Source organism: Herpailurus yagouaroundi, unplaced genomic scaffold (assembly GCF_014898765.1).
Source record: "Herpailurus yagouaroundi ecotype Mexico unplaced genomic scaffold, PumYag 222, whole genome shotgun sequence".
Lineage (NCBI taxonomy): Eukaryota > Metazoa > Chordata > Mammalia > Carnivora > Felidae > Herpailurus > Herpailurus yagouaroundi.
Window position 1 is genome coordinate 1,261,128 of NW_024412453.1, and position 13,511 is coordinate 1,274,638.

Here is a 13,511-nt window from a genome sequence, read left to right on the forward strand (position 1 = left end):
TTCTTTCTTTCTTTCTTTCTTTCTTTCTTTCTTTCTTTCTTTCTTTCGAGAGAGCAAGCAGGGGAGAAGGGCAGAGCCGAGAGAGAGAGAGAGAATCCCAAATACGACGCGGGGCTTGATCCCATGACTCTGGGATCATGACCTGAGCTGAAATCAAGAGTTGGCTGCTCAACTGACTGGGCCACCCAGGCACCTCAAAACATGCAGCTTACTTAATATCACTTGATCTCCTACCAGACCTGTTAAATAAGAAACTCTGGCAGGTGCCTAGGGACCTGTATTTAACTGCAGTCCAGTTGATGCTGAGAGTCTGTGGACTCTGTTTTGAAAAGACCATGGAATGCAAATGGGCCAGACACATGTAAGGCTTGGTTTCAGCTCTGTGCAATCTTAAGCAAGTTACTCAGCCTTCCTAAGCCTCAGTTTTCTTATTTCTAAGAGGCGACTACTAATGATTACTGTGGACATTAAGTGATAGAACGTTGGTAAACCACCTGCACGTAGCTGGCATCTACCCAGTGTCAGATTCTTTAATTCTGTCTCCTCACAGAGGGAGTTGCACTTTCACTCAGTGGTGGAAAACAGTTGGTGTTGGGTCGGGCTGATGGTTCCTTCCTTGTCAAATCACGTGACCCTCACCCGTCAGACTGGGGAGGACATGGCCCTGGCAGAGGCCACCTCCCGGCCCACCTCCTCTCCACCCCGCATTTCCCGCAGGCTCAGAAAACTGTGTAGTTGGTAGTGCTTTGGGGAAGAGTCCCTTCCTGTCTCCTGATTTATTCAGGTTGTGACTGCTCCGATTTTCGCCTTTCATTCTTGGCTTCTTGCTGCAGAAACAAGTCACCAGGCTCTTCAGAACATGCCCAAAGTGCTCCGCGATGTGGAAGCCCTTAAACAGGAGGCGTCTTTCCTGAAAGAGCAGATGATTCTTGTCAAGGAGGACATTAAAAAATTTGAACAGGATACATCCCAATCGATGCAGGTATTTTGGCTCCTGTCCTAAATGTTGATTCTTGGTTTTGGAAGACCTTCCCTCCCAACCTGAACTCCAAAGTCTGCCAGCCACTCAACACTCCTCTTTGGCTTGGTTCTTTCAGCTTGCACGTCTGTCTTCACCACCTGCTGAACAATGTAGCCACATGATTGGTGTCATAAGGGGCACAGAAGCTCCCTGAAGACAGGGGCACCTCACGGTGCTTATGTTTCAAGTCACTGGAGCAAGGTAGAGAAAAAGGAACTGCCATTTCCTTAGTGTTTGATCCCTCGTTTCTCTTTTAGGTGTTGGTAGAAATCGACCAGGTGAAGTCTAGAATGCATCTTGCCGCAGAATCTCTTCAAGAAGCAGACAAGTGGAGCACATTGAGTGCTGATATTGAGGAGACGTTTAAGACTCAAGTAGGTTTTTTGTTTAGGGGATGTTGTGCGTTCTGTTCGGACAGGAACGTGAGGTTTGGAGAAACCGATGAGAAAGTCATTTACTCGAAACCGTAAGGGGTAGTAAAAAGCAGCACAGGAAGTGTGCAGGTAGAGGGTGGGAAGATCTGAAATTGCTCTGGGTCTTTCCACCATCTTGAGTTTGTATCTCCTGATTGACTGAAGGCTTCTAGTCACAGAGTTTAGGAGAAGCCTCAGTAAAAAAGGCAGAGGAAATGGATTAGGAGAGTGTGGAGCACGGGCAGAGGGACCTTACCCATCATGGGATCCTGGCAAGGTACTTAACACCTCCTGGGCCGCCAACGGTAGCGAGTAGGAATGCTTTTGATGCCTGGTTATAAGGAGGAGGTCAGATGATGTCTTGTGAAAAACTCCTTTTCAGTTGTTAAGCAAAATGAATTCTTTATCATCCCTTTTGCTGGTTTTCAGAACTCTCACAAGTTTTTAAAAAAGCGCTTAGTGCCGTGGGGAAAAAATTCGTAGACAGGAATAAACAGCCGAAAACGTTTTCCTTGTAACCCTGACACCTCCCAGTGCCCTCATTTCCCTTCTCCGTACAAACTCTCGTACCACCTTTATACCTGTCCTTCCTGACACACACACACTTATATGTGATCCCTGCCCTTTGGTTGCCATAAATGGTAGCACATTGTGAACGCTGCTGGGCACTTTGTTTTTGTACTGAGAGATCTATTATTCCATATCAGTTATGTTTATCTTTAACATAGAGAGAGTGGGGGAGGGGCAGAGAGAGGGGGCAGAGGGTCTCTTCTGACAGCAGAGAGCCTGATGTGAGGCTCAAATTCAGGAACCTTGAGATCACAACCTGAGCCGAAATCAGATGCTCAACCAACTGAGCCGCCAGGCACCCCAGTTATGTTTATTTTTAAGTACAATAGAGCTCCTCTGGGCTCATGACAAGGTAATTGATTTAGGCTTCATAGATGTGAGTTGCAAATCTTACTTGACTTCTGGCATGGATGTGACAGAGAATAGACCTAAGTACAGTCTCTGATTGCAATCTGTACACTACTAATATTAACTAGCTAAAAGTTAGAAAGCTGCTTTCTCCCCTCCCAGCTATCCTGATATTCAGAACTAATTGCCCACAAGATCGCCTGTATCCACCTGGCATCCCCCTGGACACTGCAAACTAAATTCATTACTTCTGTCTAGAACCACTGCCCATTTGCTCTTCCCTTTGGCCTCCCTCTCTTGGTTAATGGCGGCACTTCCCATGCAAGTATTGAGACTGGAAACCTTGGCAGTCCTTAACTGTTCCCTCTCCCCATGTCTCCCGTCTTTCTCTGAAGTTGTCTATTCCTTAGATCCCTCTGCCACCACTCTGATCAAGCTTCCCATTGTTTTTCTCCTACACCATTTCAACATCCATCTGTCACTGCTGGCTCCCACCCTCTCATTGGCAAACTCAGTCGCTCCCTCCCTGTGCCTCTTGAACCATAGTCCTTAATTTGTATCCTGATCTTTCTGTATGTGAACCCAAGGGCTGCCCTGTGATCTTTGTGTTTCAATACGGTGTCTGACACATCGTAGACACCTTTCGGATGCTGAAATGAAACAATTACTGCATTCTTAATTCTTTTAAAAAATAGCTTTTCTAATTATAAACATAGGTTTCTTTTAATGTTTATTTATTTTTGAGAGACAGAGAGAGCCAGAGCACGAACTGGGGAGGGGTAGAGAGAGAGAGAGGGAGACACAGAATCCAAAGCAGGCTCCAGGCTCTGAGCTGTCAGCAACAGAGCCCAACGTGGGGCTCGAACCCACGAACCATGAAATCATGACCTGAGCTGAAGTCAGATGCTTAACCAACTGAGCCACCCAGATGCCCCTAAATATAATTTTTTTTAATGTCTATTTATCTTTGAGAGAGAGAGAGAGTGCTCACGGAAGCGGGGAAGGGGCAGAGAGAGAGGGAGAGAGAGAATTCCAAGCAGGCTGTGTGCTATCAGCACCAAGCCTTCCTTGGGGCTTGAACTCATGAACCGTGAGATCATGACCTGAGCTGAAATCAAGAATCAGATGTTTAACTGACTGAGCAACCCAGGCGCCCCAAATTATAAACATAATTTGTGTGTGTCTGGAAGATTTGGAAAATTCAGAAAAATACAAGGCAGAGAACAAAATGAGCCTTATTCCTATGTCCTAGTAATATGCTTTTTATGTCTAGTAGGTATTTTTCTATGTATTTTTACATCTTTGCACCTGTGTATTTTATATGTATGCATATATTTCAGGTATATAGACATTTACATATATTTTAGTGTCTATATTCTTTTTAATCTTATTTTGCTATAAATAAATATAAAATCATATTTTATAATATATATTTTATAATCATATAAATCATATTTTGCTATGTAATTAATACTTTTCAAAAACATGATCTTTAATGGCTGCACAGTATTCCACATTCCATTATGAGGGACTCAGCCTTTATATTTTGTTATCAGGGAGGATTTAGGTTGCTTCTAGGTTTTTGTTATTACAACACTAGAATCACATTAATTAATTAAAATGCATGAATATCTCTGTGTCCCTCTGATTGTTTCTTTTTTTAAGTTTTTATTTTTAAGTAATTTCTATACCCCACGTGGGGCTCGAACGCACAACCCTGAGATCATACTATACCAACAGAGCCAGCCAGGCACCCCCTTCTAATTGTTTCTTTAGGACATATTTTTAGAAAAGGAAATACCAGATCAAAAGATATGAATAGTTTTCGGGGCACCTGGGTGGCTCAGTCGGTCATGATCTCGTGATCATGCTCAGGTCATGATCTCGTGGTCCATGAGCTCGAGCCCCATGTCAAGCTCTGTGCTGACAGCTCAGAGCCTGGAGCCTTCTTCAGATTCTGTGTCTCCCTCTCTCTCTGCCCCTCCCTCACTCACACTCTGTCTCTCTCTCTTCCTCAAAAATAAACATTAAAAAAATTTTTAAAGATATGAATAGTATTCAAGGCTCTTGATGCATATTGCTAAATTGTTTCTAGAAAGACAGTGTAAATTTATGGTACCAGGTAGACTTTTTTCTTCACACCCTCACTAACAATAGCTATTATAATTTTTCCAGGGTTTTTCCACTTTGTTAGGAGGAAAACTCTTGTTTTAATTTTATGAATTGTCTTTTCATGTATTTTGTCCGTTCTTTTTTTTTTTTTTTTTTTTTTTTTAAAGTAGACTCCACAACCAACACGGGGCTTGAACTCACAACCCTGAGGTCAGGAGTCACATGCTGTACCAACTGCACCAGGCAGGCACTCTATATTTTGTCCATTCTTAATTGAAGTACCTGGGTCTTTTAAAGTAAATACCCCTAATTGTGGTCTTTTTATAGGACATAGCTGTGATTTCTGCCAAGCTGACAGGTCTGCAGAACAGTTTAATGATGCTTGTGGATACTCCAGACTACTCAGAAAAGTGTGTGCACTTGGAGGCTCTGAAGAACAGGCTGGAGGCCCTGGCCTCCCCGCAGATTGTAGCGGTATTCACCTCTCAGTCTATAGGTGAGTGCTAGCCCTTTCTCATCTTTGTGTGCACCTCTTTACAAAGGTAAGGCTTTCTGAGTCTTCAACCTCTTGAATGTCTTAATGTGGATTAAATTATGTAGATCGGAAGTTAACTTGTAACTTTCTGGGGTGGTCGCCTTTTTTCAGTATTTTATACGATGAGCATTTTCGAACATACAGAAAAGCTGAAATAAGTGTACGACAGACACACCGTCTAGATCCCAGCCTGGTGTTTTACCAGATTTGCTTTGTCACTTACCTATCCACCCATCCATCTCCCTCTCCATCCATGTTCTGTTTTGGATGAATGTCAAAGTAACTGATAGATACCAGCATTTCATTCTTAAACGCTTCCGCATTCGTATCGATAACTGGAGTTCAGTATTGGTGTGTGATTCTCTTTTTTTGAGGTAAAATTTACATTTAGAGAAATGCGCAAATCTTAAGTGTACCGTTTGGTGAGTTTTGGCCCTTATCAAGTATTATTTTTATTTCCTCTGATTTACTAATATGGGAGATCTATTAATAGCATTCCTAATATTGTATCATTCTTGCAACTCAAGAACAAGCCCCACATGTTTATGGGGTATCTGTGTGTGTGTGTGTATGTGTGTGTATGCATGTGCATGGTAATGTACTACTGGATATTTTACTGATACTTTAGAATTTTTCATAGAAATCCCCTTAGTAAATATCTTTGTCAGGCTTTAGTATCCTGGTTGTGTCGGCTTCATAAAAATGATTTGTAAGCTTTTATTCTTCCTTATTACTCTGTTAGGTTTTAAGGAACATTTTTATCAAATACTGCCATGGCTCCATTGAATGCTTTCTGCCTGCCGTTCAACTTGGGTATGAATATTACAACTTCTGCCTTATTTTTTGTTTGTATTTGCTTTAGTATGGCTTTACCCCCTTTTTTTTTTTAGCCTTCAAGCTTTCTGTGATGTTTTATTTTAGACTGGCTATTGGAGATGGCATATGGTTGAATTTTGTTTTTTGATCTAGTTCGTCCTTCCTTCCTTCCTCCCTCCCTCTTTTTCTTCCTTCCTTTTTTTTCTTTCTTCCTTTCTTTCTTTCCTTCTTTCTTTCTTTCTTTCTTTCTTTCTTTCTTTCTTTCTTTCTGTCGGTCTTTCTTTCTCTCTCCCTTTCTTTCTTTCTCTCTCTCTCTTTTTTTCTTTCTTTTCTTTTCTTTTCTTTTCTGGCTCCTTGCCCAACATGGGGCTTGAACTCACAACCCTGAGATCAAGAGTCACATGCTGACTGACCCAGCCAGGCACTCCTAATCCTTGTATTTTTTAATAAGTGACTTTATACCGTTTAAGTTTTTGTTTTAACAGAAATTTTCAGTCTTTTTTTTTTTTAGTTTTTTTTTTTCAACGTTTTATTTTTATTTTTGGGACAGAGAGAGACAGAGCATGAACGGGAGAGGGGCAGAGAGAGAGGGAGACTCAGAATCGGAAACAGGCTCCAGGCTCTGAGCCATCAGCCCAGAGCCTGATGCGGGGCTCGAACTCACAGACCACGAGATCGTGACCTGGCTGAAGTTGGACGCTTAACCGACTGCGCCACCCAGGCGCCCCCAGAAATTTTCAGTCTTGTGTGTCTCTACATTTTTTGTTTACTGGTTCTGTTTTCTTTGTGTTTTTTTTCTTTCACAGATGATTTGAAAGATATATAACTTGATTTTCGTTTTTCTAGTGATTTATTATTTCAGATACTAAACTAAGCTTCTTTCTCAATTTATTGGCCTCGTAATGAAACAATATCTGACTCCCCCAGTTAGTGAACTTTGATTCCTCCTGCTTCCCACCTACCCCACTTCCCCGCTCAATCTAGAAGATTGCATAGTCTAGAATTTTAATTATGGCATACTATCAAATTATTAATTATTAATTTTTTATCATAGGGCTTCTCTCTCTAAACTTTTAACTGTTAGACAATTTTCATATTTTGTAATATTTTATTTTTATGTAACTGTTTTCTTTTTTGTTGTTGTTAAATTGTATTTGTTTTTAGATTTATTTTTTTTATTAACTTGTTTTATTTTTTATTTTTTAAAATTTATATCCAAATTAGTTAGCATATAGTGCAACAGTGATTTCGGGAGTAGATTCCTTAGTGTCCCTTACCCATTTAGCCCATCCCCTCCTCCCACAATCCCTCCCGTAACCCTCAGTTTGTTCTCCATATTTATGAGTCTCTTCTGTTTTGTCTCCCTCCCTGTTTTTAGATTATTTTTGTTTCCCTTTCCTTACGTTCATCTGTTTTGTCTCTTAAAGTCCTCATATGAGTCAAGTCATAGGATTTTTGTCTTTCTCTGACTAATTTCACTTAGCATAATACCCTCCAGTTCCATCCACGTAGTTGCAAATGGCAAGATTTTATTCTTTTGGATTGCCGAGTAATACTCCATTGCATATATATACCACATCTTCTTTATCCATTCATCCATCGATGGACATTTGGGCTCTCTCCATACTTTGGCTCTTGTTGATAGTGCTGCTAAAGACATGGGGGTGCATGTGTCCCTTTCAAACAGCACACCTGTATCCCGTGGATAAATGCCCAGTAGTGCAATTGCTGGGTCGTAGGGTAGTTCTCTTTTTAGTTTTTTGAGGAATCTCCATACTGTTTTCCAGAGTGGCTACACCACCTTGCATTCCCACCAACAATGCAAAAGAGATCCTCTTTCTCCACACCCTTGCCAACATCTGTTGTTGCCTGAGTTGTTACTGTTAGCCATTCTGACAGGTGTGGGGTGGTATCTCATTGTGGTTTTGATTTGTATTTCCCTGATGATGAGTGGTGTTGAGCATTTTTTGGCCATCTGGATGTCTTCTTTGGAGAAGTGTCTATTCATGTCTTTTGCCCATTTCTTCACTGGATTATTTGTTTTTTTGGGTGTTGAGTTTGGTAAGTTTTTTATAGATTTTGGATACTGACCCTTTATCTGATATGTCATTTGCAAATATCTTCTCCCATTCTGTCAGTTGCCTTTTAGTTTTGCTGATGGTTTCCTTCACTGTGCAGAAGTTTTTTATTTTGATGAGGTCCCAGTAGTTCATTTTGGCTGGCCTTTGTTTCCCTTGCCTGTGGAGACATGTTGAGTAAGAAGTTGCTGCGGCCAAGGTCAAACAGGTTTTTGCCTGCTTTCTCCTCGAGGATTTTGATGGCTGCCTGTCTTACATTGAGGTCTTTCATCCATGTTGAGTTTATTTTTGTGTCTGGTGAAAGAAAGTGGTCCAGGTTCATTCTTCTGCATGTCGCTGTCCAGTTTTCCCAGCACCACTTACTGAAGACACTGTCTTTATTCCATTGGATATTCTTTCCTGCTTTGTCAAAGATGAGTTGGCCATCTGATTGTGGGTCCATTTCTGGGTTCTCTATTCTGTTCCATTGATCTGAGCGTCTGTTCTTGTGCCAGTACCATACTGTCTTGATGATTACAGCTGTGTAGTACAGCTTGAAGTCCGGGATTGTGATGCCTCCTGCTTTGGTTTTCTTTTTCAAGATCGCTTTGGCTATTCGGGGTCTTTTCTGGTTCCATACAAATTGTAGGATTATTTGTTCTAGCTCTGTGAAGAATGCTGGTGTTATTTTGATAGGGATTGAATTGAATATGTAGATTGCTTTGGGTAGTATCAACATGTTAACAATATTTGTTCTTCCTATCCAGGAGCATGGAATCTTTTTCCATTTTTTTTGTGTCTTCTTTAATTTCTTTCATAAGCTTTCTACAGTTTTCAGTTACAGATTTGTCACCTCTTTGGTTACATTTCTTCCTAGGTATTTTATGGGTTTTGGTGCAACTGTAAATGGGATTGATTCCTTGATTTCTCTTTCTGTCGCTTCATTCTTGGTGTATAGGAATGCAACCGATTTCTGTGTGTTGATTTTATATCCTGAAACTTTGCTGAATTCATGAATCAATTCTAGCAGTTTTTTGGTGGAATCTTTTGAGTTTTCCATATAGAGTATCATGTCATCTGCGAAGAGTGAAAGTTTGACCTCCTCCTGGCCGATTTCTTTGTGTTGTCTGATTGCAGAGACTAAGACTTCCAATACTACGTTGAATAACAGTGGCGAGAGTGGACATCCCTGTCTTGTTCCTGACCTTAGGGGGAAAGCTCTCAGTTTTTCCCCATTTGAGGATGATATTAGCGTTGGGTCGTTCATATATGGCTTTTATGATCTCAAGGTATGATCCTTCTACCCCTACTTTCTTGAGGGTTTTTATCAAGAAAGGATGCTGTATTTTGTCAAATGCTTTCTCTGCATTTGTTGAGAGGATCATATGGTTCTTGTCCTTTCTTTTATTGATGTGATGAATCACGTTAATTGTTTTGTGGATATTGAACTAGCCCTGCATCCCAGGTATAAATCCCACCTGGTCGTGGTGAATAATTTTTTTTTTTTTTTTAACGTTTATTTATTTTTGGGACAGAGAGAGACAGAGCATAAACGGGGGAGGGGCAGAGAGAGGGAGACACAGAATCGGAAACAGGCTCCAGGCTCTGAGCCATCAGCCCAGAGCCCGACGCGGGGCTCGAACCCACGGACCGCGAGATCGTGACCTGGCTGAAGTCGGACACTCAACCGACTGCGCCACCCAGGCGCCCCTTTTTTTTCAATTTTTTTTTTTGTGAATAATTTTTTTTAATGTACTGTTGGATCCAGTTGGCTAATATCTTGTTGAGGATTTTTGCATCCATGTTCATCAGGGAAACTGGTCTGTAGTTCTCCATTTTAGTGGGGTCTCTCTCTGGTTTTGGAATCAAGGTAATGCTGGCTTGATAGAAAGAGTTTGGAAGTTTTCCTTCCGTTTCTATTTTTTGGAACAACTTCAAGAGAATAGGTGTTAACTCTTCCTTAAATGTTTGGTAGAATTCCCCTGGAAAGCGATCTGGCCATGGACTCTTTTTTTTTTTTTTTTTGGCAGATTTTTTATTACTAATTCAATTTCCTTACTTTTTATGGATCTGTTCAAATTTTCTATTTCCTCCTGTTTCAGTTTAGGTAGTGTATATGTTTCTAGGAATTTGTCCATTTCTTCCAGATTGCCCATTTTATTGGCATATAATTGCTCATAATCTCTTATTATTGTTTTTATTTCTGCTGTGTTGGTTGTGATCTCTCCTCTTTCATTCTTAATTTTATTTATTTGGGTCCCTTCCTTTTTCTTTTGGATCCAGCTGGCTAGTGGTTTATCAATTTTGTTAATTCTTTCAAAGAACCAGCTTCTGGTTTCGTTTATCTGTTCTACTGGTTTTTTTTTGTTTGTTTTTTTTGGTTTTGATAGCATTAGTTTCTGCTCTAATCTTTATTATTTCCTGTCTTCTGCTGGTTTGGGGTTTTATTTGCTGTTCTTTTTTCCAGCTCCTTAAGGCTTAAGGTTAGGTTGTGTATCTGAGATCTTTCTTCCTTCTTTAGGAAGGCCTGGTATACTTTCCTCTTATGCTATATACTTTCCTCTTATGACTGCCTTTGCTGCGTCCCAGAGGTTTTGGGTGGTGGTGTTATCATTTTCATTGGCTTCCATATACTTTTTAATTTCCTCCTTAACTGCTTAGTTAGCCCATTCATTCTTTAGTAGGATGTTCTTCAGTCTCCAAGTATTTGTTACCTTTCCAAATTTTTTCTTGTGGTTGATTTCGAGTTTCATAGCATTGTGGTCTGAAAAGATGCATGGTATGATCTCGATCTTTTTGTACTTACTTAGGGCTGATTTGTTTCCCAGTATATGGTGTATTCTGGACAATGTTCCATGTGCATTGGAAAAGAATATATATTTTGCTGCTTCAGGATGAAATGTTCTGAATATATCTGTTAAGTCCATCTGGTCCAGTGTGTTTCCTTGTTGATTTTTTGATTAGATGATCTTTCCATTGCTGTGAGTGGGGTGTTGAAGTCTCCTACTATTATGATATTACTATCGATGAGTTTCTTTATGTTTGTGATTAATTGATTTATATGGGTGCTCACAATTGTTAGGTCTTCTTGGTAGATAGACCCCTTAATTATGATATAATGCCTTTCCTCATCTCTTGATACAATATTTTAAAGTCTAGATTGTCTGATATAATTATGGCTATTCGCTTTCTTTTGTTGACCATTAGCATGATAGATGGTTCTCCATCCCCTTATTTTCAATCCGAAGGGGTCTTTAGGTCTAAAGTGGGTCTCTTGTAAACAGCATACAGATGGATCCTGTTTTCTTATCCATTCTGTTGCCCTATGTCTTTTGATTGGATTATTGAGTCCATTGACGTTTCAAGTGAGTACTGAAAGATATGAATTTATTGCCATTATGATGCTTGTAGAGTTGGAGTTTCTGGTGGTGTTCTCTGGTCCTTTCTAATCTTTGTTGCTTTTGGTACTAAAAAAAAAAAAATATATATATATATATATATATACACACACACACATATATATATGTATATATATATATTTTTTTTTTCCATCTTTTCTCCCCTCAGAGAGTCTCCCTTAAAATTTCTTGCAGGGCTGGTTTAGTGGTCACAAACTCCTTTAATTTTTGTTTGTCTGGGAAACTTTTTATGTCTCCTTTTTTGAATGTGAATGATAGCCTTGCTGGATAAAGAATTCTTGGCTGCATATTTATCTGATTCAGCACATTGAATATATCCCACCACTCCTTTCTGGCCTGCCAAGTTTCTGTGGATAGGTCCGCTGCAAACCTGATCTGTCTTCCCTTGTAGGTTAAGGACTTTTTTTTCCCTTGCTGCTTTCATGATTCTTTCCTTGCCTGAGTATTTTGTGAATTTGACTATGATATGCCTTGTTGATGGTCAGTTTTTGTTGAATCTAATGTGGGTCCTCTGTGCTTCCTGGATTTTGATGTCTGTGTCTTTCCCCAGGTTAGGAAAGTTTTCTGCTATGATTTGCTCACATAACCCTTCTACCCCTATTTCTCTCTCCTCTTCTGGGACACCTATGATTCTGATTTTGTTCCTTTTTTATGAGTCACTGATTTCTCTAATTCTTTTTTTTTTATTATTATTATTTTTTAACATTTTTATTTATTTTGAGACAGAGAGAGACAGAGCATGTACAGGGGAGGGGCAGAGAGAGAGGGAGACACAAAATCCAAAGCAGGCTCCAGGCTCTGAGCTGTCAGCACGGAGCCCGACGCGGGGCTCGAACTCACGGACCGTGAGATCATGACCTGGGCCGAAGTTGAACGCCCAACCGACTGAGCCACCCAGGCACCCCATGATTTTTCTAATTCTTAAATCGTGCTCTTTTGCCTTAATCTCCCTCTTTTTTTCTGCTTCATTATTCTCTATAAGTTTGTCCTCTATATCGCTGATTTTCTGTTCTGCCTCATCCATTCTTGCCGCTGCTGCATCCATCTGTGATTGCAGCTCAGTTATAGCATTTTTAATTTCATTCTGACTATTTTTTACTTCTTTTATCTCTGCAGAAAGGGACTCTAGTCTATTTTCAACTCCAGCTAGTATTCTTATTATCGTGATTCTAAATTCTGGTTCAGACATCTTGCCTGTATCTGTGTTGGTTAAATCCCTGGCTGTTGTTTCTTCGTGCTCTTTCCTTTGGTGTGAATTCCTTCGTTTTGACATTTTGAAGGGAGAAAAGAAATTAAAGAGGTAGAAAAAATTAAAATTAAAAAAAATTAAAATAAAAAAACTAAACACACACACACACACACACACACACACACAAAATCTGATAAATGATGTTAGATCCTAGGTGTGTTTTGGTCTGGGTGTTGCAAGTGGTTTGACAGGTTAGAGAAAAAAGTGGGGGATGGGAAAGGAAATAATTTGAGAATTTGAAAAAATGAATACACTGAAGTAGACTGAAATGAGATGATGGGAGTAAAATAGAATTTGAAAAAATGTACACAAAAGTAAAGAATACAGTAGGAAAACTAAAGAGAAATATTTTTAATAAAAATTAAAAATAAAAATGAAGTTTTTAATCTTTCTGATCCAAGAAAAAGAAATGAAAAAGAGAAAAAAAATCGTTTGAAAATTTGAAAAAGTGAATACACTGTAGTAGACTAAAATAAAATGATGGAAGTAAAATGGAATTTGAAAAAATTTACATAAAAGCAAAAAATATAGTAAAAAGTTAAAAATATTTTTAATAGAAATTGAAAATAAAAATGAAGTTTTTCACTTTCTGCATTCAAGAAAAATAAAAGAAACAAAAAAGAAAAAAGAAAACAAGGAAATCGTTTGAAAATTTGAAAAGTTGAATACACTGAAGTAGACTAAAATAGAATGATGGAACTAAGGTAGAATTTGAAAAAATTTACACAAAAGTAAAAAATATAGTAAAAAAAATAAAAATATTTTTAATAAAAATTGAAAATAAAAATCAAATTTTCCTCTTTCTGTATTCCAGAAAAAGAATAGTGTAAAAGAGGGAAAAAAAAAAAAAGAAAATTGAATAGATGGACCTGCTAACACATTGAAATAGGACTGAAATTACTTCATTTTCCCCTAGTAGTCAGACTATGTAGTGCTTTATAGTCCATAAACTAAGTAGGCAGTGAGACTTG

General features: G+C 39.2%; 1 protein-coding gene across 1 annotated transcript in view; it reads left to right on the forward strand.

The window, feature by feature from the left end:
- COG7 (component of oligomeric golgi complex 7) overlaps nucleotides 1-13,511 on the forward strand; it is an 88,229-nt gene that overhangs the window by 4,416 nt on the left and 70,302 nt on the right. The window contains exons 2-4 of the mRNA XM_040458770.1: nucleotides 834-982; nucleotides 1,279-1,395; nucleotides 4,792-4,960. Of these exons, the coding sequence (XP_040314704.1) occupies nucleotides 834-982; nucleotides 1,279-1,395; nucleotides 4,792-4,960 (435 nt within the window). The remainder of the gene's footprint in view (nucleotides 1-833; nucleotides 983-1,278; nucleotides 1,396-4,791; nucleotides 4,961-13,511) is intronic.